This window comes from Saccopteryx leptura, chromosome 10 (genome assembly GCF_036850995.1).
Source record: "Saccopteryx leptura isolate mSacLep1 chromosome 10, mSacLep1_pri_phased_curated, whole genome shotgun sequence".
NCBI classification, from domain to species: Eukaryota; Metazoa; Chordata; class Mammalia; order Chiroptera; family Emballonuridae; genus Saccopteryx; species Saccopteryx leptura.
In genome coordinates, this window is record NC_089512.1 from 43820193 (window position 1) to 43836981 (window position 16789).

Here is a 16789-nt window from a genome sequence, read left to right on the forward strand (position 1 = left end):
GCTTACTGCCTATCCCAGGGGTCCCCAAACTTTTTACACAGGGGGCCAGTTCACTGTCCCTCAGACCATTGGAGGGCCGGACTATAAAAAAAATTATGAACAAATCCCTATGCACACTGCACATATCTTATTTTAAAGTAAAAAAAAAAACAGGAACAAATACAATATTTAAAATAAAGAACAAGTAAATTTAAATCAACAAACTGACCAGTATTTCAATGGGAACTCTGCTCCTCTCACTGACCACCAATGAAAGAGGTGCCCCTTCTGGAAGTGCGGCAGGGGCCGGATGCGGCCCGCGGGCCGTAGTTTGGGGACCCCTGATATGTTTTCTTCTAAGATGCTTATGGTTTCACGGCTACATTTAAGTCTTTTATCCATTTTGAGTTTATTTTTGTGAATGGTGTAAGTTGGTGGTCTAGTTTCATTTTTTTGCAGGTAGATATCCAATTTTCCCAACACCATTTATTATTGCCATTTTATTCTTTAAAGCTGTACTACTCTTTTGCTATATTCTTTTCTCCCCTTGATCTGTTTACAACAGACCCCTTAGCATTTCTTGTAGCATTGGTTTGGTTGTAGTGAATTCCTTGAGTTTTTTTTTTTTTTTTTTTTTTTGTCTGGGAAGCTTTTTATTTCTCCTTCAATTTTAAATGATAGCCTTTCTGGATAGAGTAGTCTTGGTTGTAGGCTCTTGTTCTGCATTACTTTGAAATTTTCTTGCCATTCCCTTCTGGCCTCAGGTGTTTCTGTTGAGAAGGTGTTCTGTGTTTCAGATGTCATGCTTATGGGGGCTCCTTTGTAGGTGATAGCCTTTTTTTCTCTAGCTGCTTTTAATATTTTCTCTTTATCACTTAGCTTTGGTATTTTAATTATGATGTGTCTTGATGTAGATTTCTTTGGGTTTCTCTTTACTGAGTTCTCTGTGCTTCTTGAACGTATGAGACTTTTTTTGCTTCAATTTAGGGAAGTTTTCAGCTATGATTTGATTGAACAAAGTCTCTATCCCTTGTTCTTTCTCTTTTTCTTCAGGAACCCCTATGATGTGGATGTTATTTCTCTTCATGTTGTCACAGAGCTCTCTTAGAGTTTCCTCAGACTTTTTGAGTCTCTTTTCTTTTTTCTGCTCTGCTTCTGTGCCTTCATTTATCTTGTCCTCTTAACTCGCTGATTCAATCCTCAGCTTCATCTATCCTGCTTTTAATTCCTTTCATTGTGGTCTTCAATTCTGATATTGTATTTGTCATTTATTACAGATTCTTTTTTATTATTTCAACTTCCTTTTTTATATTTGCTATCTCTTTAGGTATTCTTAATAACCATTTATTGTTCTAAGCTCTTTGAACATCCTAACAATCATTATTTTAAACTCTGCATCCGGTAATTTGGTTATATCTGACTCATTCAGGTCCTTCTCTGGAGATTTCTCTTGATTCATTTGGGTTGCATTTCTCTGACTGCCCATTTTGTCTGTGTATAAGAAGGGTTTGGCCACTGGTGTCCAATGGGTGTGGCCTCTGTGTTCCCTAGGTGTGGTCTGTCTGCAGGCCCGCCACCCCCTGTGCCGCTGCTGCCTAGGGTGTTCGGGTATGGGCTTTGCCGGTGCCTGCCTGCTGTGGCTGTCGCTGTGGTTTCTGCCTCTCCTCCATGGAAGGGGCTGTGTTCACGTGTCTGACTCTACAAGCCTCAGCTGGTCACGCCTTCGCCCTGCCCTTGCGGGTGGGGTTGCGCACCGTGCACGGGCCACAAGCCTCGGCACCAATGGTAGGGGGTGAGCACCTTTGCTCAGCTCAGGTCTCTGCCTTTTCCTGGGCTTTTGCCCTGCCCTGGCAGGTGGAGCCGGCTGGCATGTAAGGCCACAAGCCTCTGCTCTACAGGTCAGGCGAGGCTGCGCGCCCGCACGCCCTTGCTCAGTGGCGGATCTCTGCCCATCCCCGGGCTCCCACTCTTTCCCCGCCAGCGGGATTGCAGGAGGGCCTACCGGGCAGACCGCTTTCACGTGTCCCCTCTGCCCCCACCGGGCTAGACTGATGCCTCCTGCCCTCCATTGAGCCCTCAGAAGTGTAGGTGGGGGCGCTGCAGGTCAAACCCTAACACTCAGTACTGTAGTCCCAAAAGCTCCCTCCTTCTAAGGGACTCTGCTCTGAATGCCGCGGGAGAGCTTGTTTGGCTGGTGTCCTGCTTCCCTTTGCTGGTATTGCTGTTTCCAGGGGAAATACTCGCTACAGATTTGGGGAGTGACTCAGCCCAGGGGTTAGGGTGGCTGTCCCTCAAAGTGTTTCTCCCTGTGCCTCCTAGATTATACTCTCTTCCCGCTGATTTGGTCCTCCTCTCTCCCCGTTCCCTGGAGCCCCGGGTGAGTGGTTGTGAGAGAGGTTTTCTGCATGGTCCCTTTAAGAAGAATCCTGGGTCTGAGAAAACTGTCTTTCTCACAAACAGTATCCTGACTTGTTTTGCAGCTAAATACTGTCCATACGCCTCTTCTAGGCTCTGGGGCTGCAGGCTGGGACTTTGTTCCTGGGGCCCAGGTCCCTCCCCTCTCTGCTAAACTCTCTTCCTGCCACGCAAGTCTCTCCCGGCTGCCTTTATGCTTTTTCTACCAGTCTCAACGTGGCTTCTCCAGTGTTCCTTGGTTGAAGAGTCCTCCTAGTTTAGTTCAAAGTTGGGTTTTCCAGATAATGGTTCTTAGTTGTAATCCACTTTGGTTCTGGGAGTTGGAAGTTGGTACGTCCGCCTACTCCATCGCCATCTTGCCGCCCCCTCTACTGTTTTTGAATGGTTTACACATATATATTTATATATATATAAAACATATTTATTTATTTATTTATTTATTTATGTTCAGTGAGAAGAGGGGAGGCAGAGAGACAGACTCCCACATGCACCCCGGCCAGGATCCACCTGGCAAGCCCACTAGGGGGCGATGCTCTGCCCATCTGGAGCCATTGCTCCATTGCAGCGGGAGCCATTTTAGCGCCTGAGGGAGAGGCCATAGAGCCATCCTCAGCACCGAGGCCAACTCACTCTAATTGAGCCTTGGCTGCAGGAAGGGAGAAAAAGAGAGAGAGAGAGAGAGAGAAGGGGTGTTGATGGAGAAGCAGATGGTCGCTTCTCCTGTGTGCCCTGCCTGGGACTCAAACCTGGGACATCCATACATCAGCCAACACTATACCACTGAACGAACCAGCCAGGGCCTGGATTTTATATGTATTTTCAATGGGATATAAAAAAGCAAAGAATTTAAAGGGATGTTTAAAAAGAAAATATGTGGCAAAGATACATGTTGTCAAAGCCTGTTTTTTTTACAGAAAATGTTTGCTAATTTCTGTTTAGCAGTGGAGCTATCCTTAGTGCCTGGGGCCATGCTTGAACCAGTCAGGCCACTGGCTATGGGAGGGGGAAAAGGAAAGAGGAGAAGCAGATGGTCGCTTCTCCTTTGCGCCCTGAATGGGAGTCAAACTCCATGTCTGCCTACCGGGCCAATGCTCTATCCACTGAGCCACTGGCCAGGGACTAGATTATGTGTTCTTTATTGTAGGTACTTTATTTTCTCATGTGAATTTTTTCTTTTCTATAAAGTGAAAAGTTTGATCAAATGATCTTTTTTCCATATCCCTGTATTTGTGAATATGTGGATTAAATACTGATATGGAATTGAAAGGGATTTAGAGATCATGTAGTCAGACTCTCTAATGTAGTAATTATTTTAATACACCATTTGTTCTAACCTGTATCTCTGAACAAATACATCTATTGCTAGGGAGAGCACTCTGCCTCCTGAAGCAGCTTGTTTTCACGGTAGGCAAGAACAAATTTAAATAGTGAATTAAAAAATTAGAAAAAAATCAAACTAGCCTCTGTCACTTCTGTCTGGTTGCTACTGGAAGGGGAACCTGGCCCTTAGCCAGTCTGCCTAGTGCTGGCTGGTAGTGTGGGTTCTTAACTTCGTGAAGGAAAGATTTCACAGCACAAGTCCAGGTGATTTTGAGAATGTGTGTATTTAAAAGTTGGGGACAGTGAAACAAGGAAGGAATTAGGATAGAAGAGGCAACAGGACAGCCACGGAAGGGCTGCTTTGGCTCACTTAGTAGTTAGAGAAAAGGGAATCCTAGAGACAGGTTAGGTGGGTTAGCCTGGGGCTAACTCTCACTGCCTATTGCTCCCCTGGTTGCAAGTCTTGTGGGACCTTTAAGAGGTTAGGAGATGCACGCCTGTGGGGGAAGAAGAGGAGGAAGGGAAAGGCGGAGGCTTGTTCTCAGGAAGAAAAGCCCATACTGGGACTTTCATATTGAGGATTTTTAAGGCTGAGGGTTTATGGAAGGATCCTATTAAAATATTGATCAGTTCGCCTGACCAGGCGGTGGCGCAGTGGATAGAACATCGGACTGGGATGCGGAAGGACCCAGGTTCGAGAACCTGAGGTCGCCAGCTTGAATGCCTGCTCATCTGGCTTGAGCAAAAAGCTCACCAGCTTGGACACAAGGTTGCTGGCTCGAGCAAGGAGTTATTCAGTCTGCTGAAGGCCCACGGTCAAGGCACATATGAGAAAGCAATCAATGAACAAGTAAGGTGTCGCAACGAAAAACTGATGAATGATGCTTCTCATTTCTCTCCGTTCCTGTCTGTCTGTCCCTATCTATCCCTCCCTCTGACTCTCTCTCTGTCCCTGTAAAAAAAATAAAAAATAAAATATTTATCAGCTCTTATGCTGATATGCCAAAATTAAATTTATTCCCTTAATTTATATATCCTTGGGTTGGCAATAATTGGATATCTGCTATCTGTCTCCCTGAGTAGCATGCTTTAAGCATACCCTCTTGTTGGGAGAAGTGTTCAACCATTTACCCTGAAGTGTCCTTGGTTACGGATTTTATGATTTACTAGATGGCTGTAAACTACTTGGCCATTAAATTCTGTCTCCGTTTCTGTATTACACTTGCCAAGGAATTTTCCTAGCTTCTAACTGTCCTGCCTCAGTTATACTTTCCTGTTTTGCATAAGTATTCATTCAGTCTGCTCTTGATTTTACATGCCAAATATTCAGATAGTAGAAGTCATCTCCACAGGCTCCTTTTTTCTGGCTACATAGACTTTTGGGTTATACAGACTAGTAAAATTATTGAGTTATTAAGTAATTTTGGGAAGTTACATAGAGTTTAAACCTTTTTTTATTTTAATTTTTTTCTTTTTTCCTTCTTTTCCAAGTAATAGGAGGGGAGATAGAGAGACAGACTCTCACATGTTCCCCAACCAGGATCCACCTGGCAGTCTTTGTCTGGGGCCAATGTTCTACCCATCTGGCGCCAATGCACTCAAACCAATCGAGCTATGGCTGCTGGAAGGGAAGAGAGAGAGAGAGAGAGAGAAAGGGGAGGGGGAGGGGTGGAGAAGCAGATGGTCACTTCTCCTCTGTGCCCTGACTGGGAATCGAACCCAAGATATCCACACACCGGGCTGACGCTCTACCACTGACCCAACTGGCCAGGTCTAAAACATTTTTTTATGTAGGCAGGTAAGACAAGCCAAATTTGGATCATAAATTCAAAACCATAATTTAGCACAGCACTATTTTATAAATGAATAAACATTTACCACCAAAAATATGGAAATGACAATCTCAGAATAGTGAACAGTGGCAATTATTATATATGCATTTTTCTCTTGCCCCATTTCTTTAAAATTCTCATTTGTCCATTTTGCCATCATTGTTGATAACTAACTTTGGAAAGCAACATGTGAAAACACTACAAATGAGATGAAATGCAACAAGGTATTCGAGTTAAAAATATTTTCCAGAATTGATAGCAGGAAAGCCAGACAACAATTTCTGTGAAAAACATGTAAAGTTTTAGAGGATCATATAGTCAGCATCAGCCTGCCTCTGCCTGCTGTATAACATGGCTCTTAGGAAGTATATATATAAATCATGGAACTATTATATTTTAATTTTAAAGAACAATAGTCTTAGCTGCTAGATCACTGATTGCTTTTCCTATGCACCCTGACAAGGGTGGTCTACCCTGTAGCCCCTGATGTGTTGGGTTGAGCTACTCAACGAGGGCCTGTCTTGCCTAATTTTTTTTAAGTGATAGGATCAGAGAGAGTGAGACAGACTCTTGCATGTGCCCTGACCTGGATCCACTGAGGACCCCCCCCCCCCCCCCGACGCTTTTGGGCTGATGCTCGAATCAACCAAACTATTTTTTTTTTTTGTATTTTTCTGAAGCTGGAAACGGGGAGAGACAGTCAGACAGACTCCCGCATGCGCCTGACCGGGATCCACCCGGCACGCCCACCAGGGGGCGATGCTCTGCCCCTCCGGGGCGTCGCTCTGTTGCGACCAGAGCCACTCCAGCGCCTGGGGCAGAGGCCAAGGAGCCATCCCCAGCGCCCGGGCCATCTTTGCTCCAATGGAGCCTCGGCTGCGGGAGGGGAAGAGAGAGACAGAGAGGAAGGAGAGGGGGAGGGGTGGAGAAGCAGATGGGCGCTTCTCCTGTGTGCCCTGGCCTGGAATCGAACCTGGGACCTCTGCACGCCAGGCCGACGCTCTACCACTGAGCCAACCGGCCAGGACTTCAACCAAGCTATTTTTAACACCTGAGGCTAATGCACTTGGACCAATCAAGCTATCCTCAGCAACCGGGGTGGATGCTCAAACCAGTCAAGCCACTGGCTGTGGGAGGGGAGGAAGGCGTGGGAGGAGGTGTAGATAAAGGGAAGAGGGACAGGGAGAGGAGCATATGGTCACTTCTCTCATGTGCCCTGACCAGAAATTGAACCCAAGACATCCATATGCCAAACTGATGCTCTATGCACTGAGCAAACTGACCAGGGGCTGTTTTATTTTTAAGTTGGTTTGTTTTTTAAATTGATTTGTAGAAGTTTTCAAGGTTTTGTGGTTAGTCATTAATGTGTGCTGCAAGTGTATTCTCTGAATGTGTGACTTATCTTTTTATTCTTTGTTTTTGTTCAGTTTTGCTTACTTTTTATCCTCATTCTGGCCATGTTCAGATTTCCTCATTTGTAATATGTTATATATACATGAATGTACACACAGAGCATATCAAGTTCAACATTAGTGTTGCGTAGAATAATGTTGACTTATGTATTTTTTTATTTCAAAATTAAATATAATAGAATGACAGGGATCAATAAGAGTGCATAGGTGTATGTATTTCTATTGTGCACACACACACACACACACACACACACACCTAGGAATAGAATTGATGAGTCAGGTGTATGTATAAAATCACATTTTAATAGATACTCTTAAATAATTTTCAAATTTACACCCCTACCAGTAGTATTTTTAGAGTTTTGGTTTTCCACAACTTGACTAATACTTGATATTATCAGTCTTTTATACCTGTTTAAATTTACCACTTTCCTTTTATGTAATTTTAAATTTTACTTAACATATCTTATTCCTTGGAGTTCTCATTGATTCTTCTTCAGATATACTTGATCATTATTCATTTTTACATTCCTTTTAATTCTTGAAAGACATTAACTATACTTGGTTTTTTGTTTTTGGTGGGAGGGCTATTCATTTTAATACCTGGAGTTTTTCAAGACCAGTTCTGTTTTCTGTGCTTTCTGCAGGTTCTTATTATCTGATAATGAGATTATACTTTAGTCTTGTATTTCTGAAGAGTTTATATATAAAATGGAGAGTAGGTGGGGATCACAGGATAATTATCAATATATTAAGGAGCCTGGGCTTTTATCACTGAGACCTATGCTATTGAATATAGTAGCCACTCGCCGTATGTATAATGTTATTTTAAAATTTAGTTCTTCACAATAAAACCAAATTTAAACTGTGACAACAACAAAAAGAAAGAGGGGGAGAAGATGGAGATTAACAGTAGCAAAGGACGATGGAGTGCAAAAGTACTCACAAAATAGTTCGCTACAATGAACAGCGTAGGGACCCTTTTCATTACTCAAAGGTAACCACCATTGAAAAAAACGCCACAGAAGCACATGAGATAAAAAAGATAGCAACAGAGGAAAGATGTATGGAATACAACCAAATAAAAACAAAAGATAGAAAAACGAAAGAGAAGGATCAAACAAGACACAAAACTAACAGAAAGCAAGATATAAAATGGCAATAGGGAACTCACAAGTATCAATAATTACACTAAATGTAAACGGATTAAACTCACCAATAAAAAGGCACAGAGTAGCAGAATGGATTAAAAAAGAAAATCCAACTGTATCCTGCCTACAGGAAACTCATCTAAGTAACAAGGATAAAAACAAATTCAAAGTGAAAGGCTGGAAAACAATACTCCAAGCAAATAACATCCAAAAAAAAGCAGGTGTAGCAATACTCATATCGGATAATGCTGACTACAAGACAGGAAAAGTACTCAGAGACAAAAATGGCCATTTCATAATGGCTAAGGGGACACTGAATCAAGGGGACACTTAAATCAGGAACAAGACAGGGTTGTCCACTCTCTCCACTCTTACTTAATGTGGTACTAGAGGTTCTAGCCAGAGCAATCAGACAAGACAAAGAAATAAAAGGCATCCATATCGGAAAAGAAGAAGTAAAGGTATCACTTTTTGCAGATGATATGATCCTATACATCGAAAACCCCAAAGAATCCACAAAAAGACTACTAGAAACAATAAGCCAATACAGTCAAGTCGCAGGATACAAAATTAACATACAGAAGTCAATAGCCTTTCTATATGCCAACAATGAAACAATTGAGAACGAACTCAAAAGAATAATCCCCTTCACGATTGCAACAAAAAAAATAAAATACTTAGGAATAAACATAACAAAGAATGTAAAGGACTTATATAATGAAAACTATAAACCATTGTTAAGGGAAATCGAAAAAGATATAATGAGATGGAAGAATATACCTTGTTCTTGGCTAGGAAGAATAAATATAATCAAGATGGCTATATTACCCAAAGCAATATACAAATTTAATGCAATTCCCATCAAACTTCCAATGACGTTTTTTAAAGAAATAGAGCAAAAAATCATCAGATTTATATGGAACTATAAAAAACCCCAAATAGCCAAAGCAATCCTAAAGAAAAAGAATGAAGCTGGGGGCATTACAATACCTGACTTCAAACTATATTATAGGGCCACGACAATCAAAACAGCATGGTATTGGCAGAAAAATAGACACTCAGACCAATGGAACAGAATAGAAAGTCCAGAAATAAAACCACATATATATAGTCAAATAATTTTTGATAAAGGGGCCAACAACACACAATGGAGAAAAGAAAGCCTCTTCAATAAATGGTGCTGGGAAAACTGGAAAGCCACATGCAAAAGAATGAAACTGGACTACAGTCTCTTCCCCTGTACAAAAATTAACTCAAAATGGATCAAAGATCTAAACATAAGACCTGAAACAGTTAAGTACATAGAAGAAGACATAGGTACTCAACTCAGGGACCTGGGTTTTAAAGAGCATTTTATGAATTTGACTCCACAGGCAAGAGAAGTGAAGGCAAAAATTAATGAATGGGACTACATCAGACTAAGAAGTTTTTGCTCAGCAAGAGAAACTGATAACAAAATAAACAGAAAGCCAACTAAATGGGAAATATTTTCAAACAACAGCTCAGATAAGGGCCTAATATCCAAAATATACAAAGAACTCATAAAACTCAACAATAAACAAACAAACAAACAATCCAATAAAAAAATGGGAAGAGGATATGAACAGACACTTCTCCCAGGAAGAAATACAAATGGCCAACAGATATATGAAAAGATGCTCATCTTCTTTAGCTATTAGAGAAATGCAAATCAAAACGGCAATGAGATACCACCTCACACCTGTTCGATTAGCTATTATTAGCATGACAGATAATAGCAAATGTTGGAGAGGCTGTGGAGAAAAAGGAACCCTCATACACTGTTGGTGGGAATGTAAAGTAGTACAACCATTATGGAAGAAAGTATGGTGGTTCCTCAAAAAACTGAAAATGGAACTACCTTATGACCCAGCAATCCCTCTACTGGGTATATATCCCAAAAACTTAGAAACATTGATACGTAAAGACACATGCAGCCCCATGTTTATTGCAGCATTGTTCACAGTGGCCAGGACATGGAAACAACCAAAAATCCCGTCAATAGATGACTGGATAAAGAAGATGTGGCACATATACACTATGGAATACTACTCAGCCATAAGAAATGATGACATCGGAACATTTACAGCAAAATGGTGGGATCTTGATAACATGATACGAAGTGAAATAAGTAAATTAGAAAAAACCAGGAACTGCATTATTCCATACGTAGGTGGGACATAAAAGTGAAACTAAGAGACATTGATAAGAGTGTGGTGGTTACGGGGAGGAGGGGGGAATGGGAGAGGGAAAGGGGGAGGGGGAGGGGCACAAAGAAAACTAGATAGAAGGTGACAGAGGACAATCTGACTTTGGGTGATGGGTATGCAACATTATTGAATGACAAGATAACCTGGACTTGTTATCTTTGAATATATGTATCCTGATTTATTGATGTCACCCCATTAAAAAAATAAAATTATTATAAAAAAAAATTTAGTTCTTCACAGTAGCCACTTACTGAGCCCATTGAGACTAGTGGTTATTGAACTGGACAGCACAGTATAGATATTTTATTATTAAACAAAGTTCTATTGTGTACCACTGCTTTAGACAGTTACAAGCATTTGTATTATGTTAAAAAAGAATATATCTCTTTACTGCTCTCCTTTTAAATATAGATTACTTTCTAAGGTGAGTGAAAGTAGTTTTGAGGTAGATAGTACAAGAGATAGATCAAATAAGAAGTTAATTGCTCTTAGGAAAGATGTAAGGAGTCACTGAAGTATAAGTGTTATTAGAGGTGGAGAGGTTATCATTGGTATGTTGTGGGAAGTGAGGTGAGGAAAGGGGAATGGTATGACTTCTGTAGTGACTCTGTAGATCTTAGTTCCTGTGCTTGGATGCATTTGGCCCAAACTAAAATGGTTAATACTGGAGAAAATAGATTGGAAGACCCAGTGGTTTTAGGTTTTAAAAGTTGAATTTGAGATACCTTGTGTTAAATTACTTTGGTGGAAAATATTGCAAAATTAACTTTAGGTCAGTATAGAGAATTTTATAATAAATCATGGATGTCCAAAGTAGCAGCTGGCTGCCTTGGGAGATAGTGAGCTTTCTTATATCTTTGATATATGATCATATGGTAGAAAATTAATTTGCTAGATTATAGAAGGATTCAGATATTATTAATTTTTAATATCTATATTTTGGGGATTTATGCACAGGTTTAATAATATTCCATTGCAACTCCATTTTTTACTAATTAAATTCTTTTTATACATATTTATAAAATCAGACAATTGTAAATTTATTGTTCAATTGGTATAAAGTAAAAATCTCTTACTAGAGACAACATACCCCATATTTCCTCATCTATAAGACGTGCCCTTTTTCCAAAAATTTGGGGTCTAAAACTGAGTGCGTCTTATACAAGTGGTTGTAGATTTCTTTTTACTTGCATTTCTGCTTTTTCATGCTTGTCTTTGCGCTCATTGTTTTGCAGTTGTTACCGGTATATTACGGTAGGTTATGTTTTCCACGTTCTGCCCAGAAGTGGCTCAGAAAAGATTTTTGTACAGTGCTGAATTCAAGTTAAAAGTGATCCAGTTTACAAAAGTGAATGGAAATCATGAAAAGATCCTGGGATAATATCAAGATAGAGATTATTATCAAGTCATTTAAGAAATGTGGCATTTCAAATGCCATAGATGGAACTGAGGACAAGACAATATATGAAGACAGTGATTCGTCATCAGACACAGATGAGGACAAGCTAATGGATGGGAGTTTTGAAAGTGATGAGGAGTTGTATGAATTTTATGATGAATAAAACTTGAGTTCAATAACTTAATATAATACATTGTTTTTCAAAGTTGGGCCCCCAAATTAAGGTGTGTCTTACACATGGGAACATCTTATGCATGGGGAAATACGGTAATTTTTTTTTTTTTAATACAGACTAAATTTGAATAACTACAGAGTTTTGGAGTAATTTTTTTATTTTATTTTTTTTTCTGTATTTTTCTGAAGCCGGAAACGGGGAGAGACAGACTCCCGCATGCCCCCGACCAGGATCCACCCGGCACGCCCACCAGGGGGCGACGCTCTGCCCACCAGGGGGCGATGCTCTGCCCCTCGGGAGCTTCGCCATGTTGCGACCAGAGCCACTCTAGCGCCTGGGGCAGAGGCCAAGGAGCTATCCCCAGCTCCCGGGCCATCTTTGCTCCAGTGGAGCCTCGGCTGGGAAGAGAGAGACAGAGAGGAAGGAAAGGGGGAGGGGTGGAGAATCAGATGGGCGCTTCTCCTGTGTGCCCTGGCCGGGAATCGAACCCAGGATTTCTGCACGCCAGGCCGACGCTCTACCACTGAGCCAACCGGCCAGGGCCTGGAGTAATTTTTTTAAAAGAATGATATTCACTGGGAAATGCATGTGATAAACTACCTGATGATAAATTTTAGTTACATATTAATAAACTTTAAATATTTATCTTACCTTTGAAAGGTAAGATGTATTATATTTAGAAAATAGGAATATTTACTGAAATATTAAATGCAAATGCAAAGGGTGCACATATTATATATGTAAAATTATGTGCGGCTATTTATTATGTAGTAACAAGTACAAATGTTGTAGAGAGTGATTTACTTTAAAACACAAATGTAAAATTGTTCCTTTTTTCTACCCTCCTACTTAGGATGTGTTTAGTTTTCAAGTATCTCCGAATATGAATCCTATCAAAATAAATGAATTGGCAATCCAAAAACGTTTGACTATTCATGGGAAAGAAGATGAAGTTAGCCCCTATGACTATGTGTTGCAAATCAGTGGAAGAGTAGAATATGTGTTTGGTGATTATCCACTAATCCAGTTTCAGGTATGTGTATTAGCTATCAGTTTACCAGAGTTGTGGTGTGTGTGTGTGTGTGTGTGTGTGTGTGTGTGTGTGTGTGTGTGTGTGTGTATGTGTGTGTGTGTGTGTACATTTAGCAAATTGAAATTTCTGGCCAAAAAATGTGCGACTATAGCAGAACATTTGGAACTTACAAAAAATTATACACAAATAATAGAAAATCTTACCTCTGAGATAACCATTGTTAACCTTTTGGCATGTGTTTATTGTTTTTTTTAAAGATGTACTATTGTTATTTATTGATTTGAGAGAGAGAAAGGAAGAGACAGAAACATCAATCTGTTTCTGTATATGCCCCGACGAAGGATTGAACCAGCAACTTCTGTGTTTCAGGACAATGCTCAAACCAACCAAGCTATCCCGCCAGGGCTTAAGATGTATTATTATTTTTTTAAATGTTACTGATTTTAGCCTGACCAGTTGGTGGAGCAGTGGATAGAGCATCAACCTGGGATGCTGAGGACCCAGGTTCAAAACCCCAAGGTTGCTGTCTTAAGCACGGGGTAACTGGCTTGAGCATAGGATCATAGACATGACCCCATGGTCTTGCTGGTTTAAGCCCAAAGGTCGCTGGCTTGAGCCCAAGGTTGCTGGCTTGAGCAAGGGGTCACTGGCTCTGCTAGAGCCCCCCCAGTCAAGACATGTATGAGAAACAGTCAATGAACAACTAAAGTGCCTCAACTACTAGTTAATGCTTCTTATCTCTTTCCCTGTCTGTCCTGCTCTCTCTAAAAAACAAGCAAACAAAAAAAACCCTGATTTTAGAAAGAGAGAAAGAAAGAAACATTGATTTGTTGTTCCACTTATTTATGCATTCATAGGTTGGTTCTTGCATGTGCTCTGACTGGAGATCAAACCCACAACCTGGGCATATCAGGACAATACTCTTTACAACTGAGCTACCCAGCCAGGGCCTGCTTTTGTCATTTTACTTGAAGTTATATATATTTTTGGCATAATGATTATATGTGTTTATGTTTGTATCTATAATGTTTGTATTCTGCTTTTTGATTGTCATAATTTCCTACAGCATCATGAATTCTTAATACATTTTGTTATAGCTCCATACTTTTTTATCATATAAACATTGATTTAGATATGACATTCTGGGGGAAGTAAAACAAAATTATTTTGATTAAATGGCCCCTAATTGAATTGTATAAAAAATTGATTATTGGTTAATGAGGAAAATAATGTTATAATAATTTTTCATTGAGTATTAAGAATCTTTTCAATTAAAGTCTAATATTTGTATGTGTAATTTCCCCTTGTTTTCATTACTTCCATATGTGGTAGGAATTTTGTAAGCATTAGTTTTCACCATTCTCAAAAGTCTTCCCTTATCTTTGAGATATTTATTACCATTTAATCATGAATTATCTCATTAAATACTTTATGGAAGGCACTGACATGCCTCAAATTATTTTTGGAGTAAAGTGGAGTTTAAATAAAATGCGCAGCCTGACCTGGCAGTGGCGCAATGGATAGAGCATCAGACTGGGATGCTGAGGACCCAGGTTCGAGACTCTGAGGTCGCCAGCTTGAGCACGGGCTCATCTGGTTTGAGCAAAAGCTCACCAGCTTGGACCCAAGGTCACTGGCTCAAGCAAGGGGTTACTTGGTCTGCTGAAGGCCTGTGGTCAAGGCACTTATGAGAAAGCAATCAATGAACAACTAAGGTGCTGCAATGCTCAATGAAAAACTAATGATTGATGCTTCTCATCTCTCTGTTCCTGTCTGTCTGTCCCTGTCTATCCCTCACTCTCTCTCTCTGTTTCTGTAAAAAAATAAAAATAAAGTTTAAATAAAATGTGCAGTGCAACACCTCTTACCCCACCATAAGGTATGCTTTTTATTTAACTTTTAAAAGATTTTAAATTTTTTATTGATTTGAGAGAGAGAGAGAGAGAGAGAAGGAGGAGAAATGAGAAGCATCAATTTGTAGTTGTTGCTTCTTATCTGTGCCTTAACCAGGCAGGACCAGGGTTTTGAACTGGAAACCTCAGCATTCCAGGTCAACATTCCATACACTGTGCCACCACAGGTCAGACAGGTGTGGTTTTTGTTTTGTTTTGTTTTGTTTTTGTGACAGAGAGAGACAGACAGACAGAAAGGGAGAGAGATGAGAAACATCAATTCTTTGTTGCGGCTCCTTAGTTGTTCGTTGATTGATTTCTCATATGTGCCTTGACGGGGGTGGGGTGGGGTGGGGTGGGGAGGCGGCTAGAGCAGACAGAGTGAGCCTTGCTCAAACCAGATGAGCCACACTCAAGCTGGCGACCTCGGGGTCTTGAACCTGGGTCCTCCATATCCCAGTTTGACGCTCTATCCACTGCGCCACCTCCTGGTCAGACCAGACAGGTGTGCTTTTTAAAGGATGGGATCCTGGCTTTGCCTTCAAGGAATTTGAAGATATTTTTGTTGAAATTACATTTGGAGACTAAAAAAGTGATCATTACATAAAGAATGATAAGCTGAGTGCCAATTAGATAAATAGTAACAAGATTCTAGAATAATACATAATCACTTCTATTTTTGTTTTTAAAAAAGAGAATAATACAGGCATGGCAAATATTAAGTGAGGTTTGAGATTAAGTAGCTGTGATCTACTAGCCGGTTATAGGCAATTTTACACCTTTGTTTTCAGATTTCTAGTCTGGCTCTCAGTTCTTTTGCTTTTGTAGATAGAAAGTCTGGGGGTTTTTTTGTTTGTTTGTTTTTTGACAGAGAAGAATCAGAGAGGGACAGATAGGGACTGACAGTCAAGAAGGGAGAGAGGTGAGAAGCATCAGTTCTTCGTTGCAGCTCCTTAGTTGTTCATTGATTGCTTTCTCATATGTGCCTTGACCATGGGGGCTACAGCAGAGTGAATGACCTCTTGCTCAAGCCAGAGACCTTTGGGTTCAAGCCATCGAACCAGTGCTCAAGCTGGCTAGCCCATCCGTGCTCAAGCCGAAAGAGCCCGCGCTCAAGTAGGGGTCTTCAGGCTTTCGAACCTGGATCCTCTGCATCCCAGTCCGACACTTGATCCATTGCACCACTGCCTGGTCAGGCTGTGGGAAGAATGTCATAACAGCAATGATGACTTCTGTGCACAGCTTTGGGAGCTGTGGCATTCTGATAGTAAGTGCTTGAACTCTAGCCCTGAGAGGAAGAAGGAAGATGTAAAGTGCTTGTGGGAGCACAGAAGTACTGACTTCTTCCCTTCGTGTTCTGTCATCTTTTAAGGAGCCTCCTGCTTTTTTCTTTTCTTTCTTTTTTGGTGACCTAAGATGTCCATCCATGGGCAGTAGAATTTCCTTTACCTATTTGGGGTTCAGAGTGAGCTCTAGATCTCGATCCTAGAACAAGATCACTACTTGTTGAGTTTAGAACCACTGATCTTTGTACTATCCTATCTTTAATATATCCTAGAGTATGTTCACTTATTTTTTTAAACTCATGTTAAAATTTGAGCCATTAACATTTTTCTGGCTGCCTGGCACCTTTTCAAGACTCTTAATGTTTGGAGAATTTCTGACTGGGTTCTCACTCCAAACCTAGTTTCTCTAGCCATGAAATGACTTCTCCTACCTCATCTGCAGCCTCCCAATTACTTAACTTAATACTTTTTTCTTAATATGAGGAAGGCATACTGTTTTGTCTAAAACTAGAATATATTTATTACAAAGAAAAATAAAGTCATGTGTATGGTTTTTTTTTTAACAAAGTAGTTTTATTTTTATTTATTTTCGTATTTTTCTGAAGTTGGAAAGGAGAGGCAGTCAGACAGACTCCTGCATGTGCCAGACCGGGATCCAACCGGCACA

General features: G+C 40.5%; 1 protein-coding gene across 4 annotated transcripts in view; it reads left to right on the forward strand.

Moving 5' to 3' along the window:
• The window catches only part of PIK3CB (phosphatidylinositol-4,5-bisphosphate 3-kinase catalytic subunit beta), a 213666-nt gene that overhangs the window by 120270 nt on the left and 76607 nt on the right, over window positions 1-16789 (forward strand). For all 4 annotated transcript variants that reach the window (XM_066352040.1, XM_066352039.1, XM_066352043.1 and 1 more), the window contains one exon: window positions 12765-12944. In XM_066352040.1, coding sequence (XP_066208137.1) covers window positions 12765-12944 — 180 coding nt within the window. The remainder of the gene's footprint in view (window positions 1-12764; window positions 12945-16789) is intronic.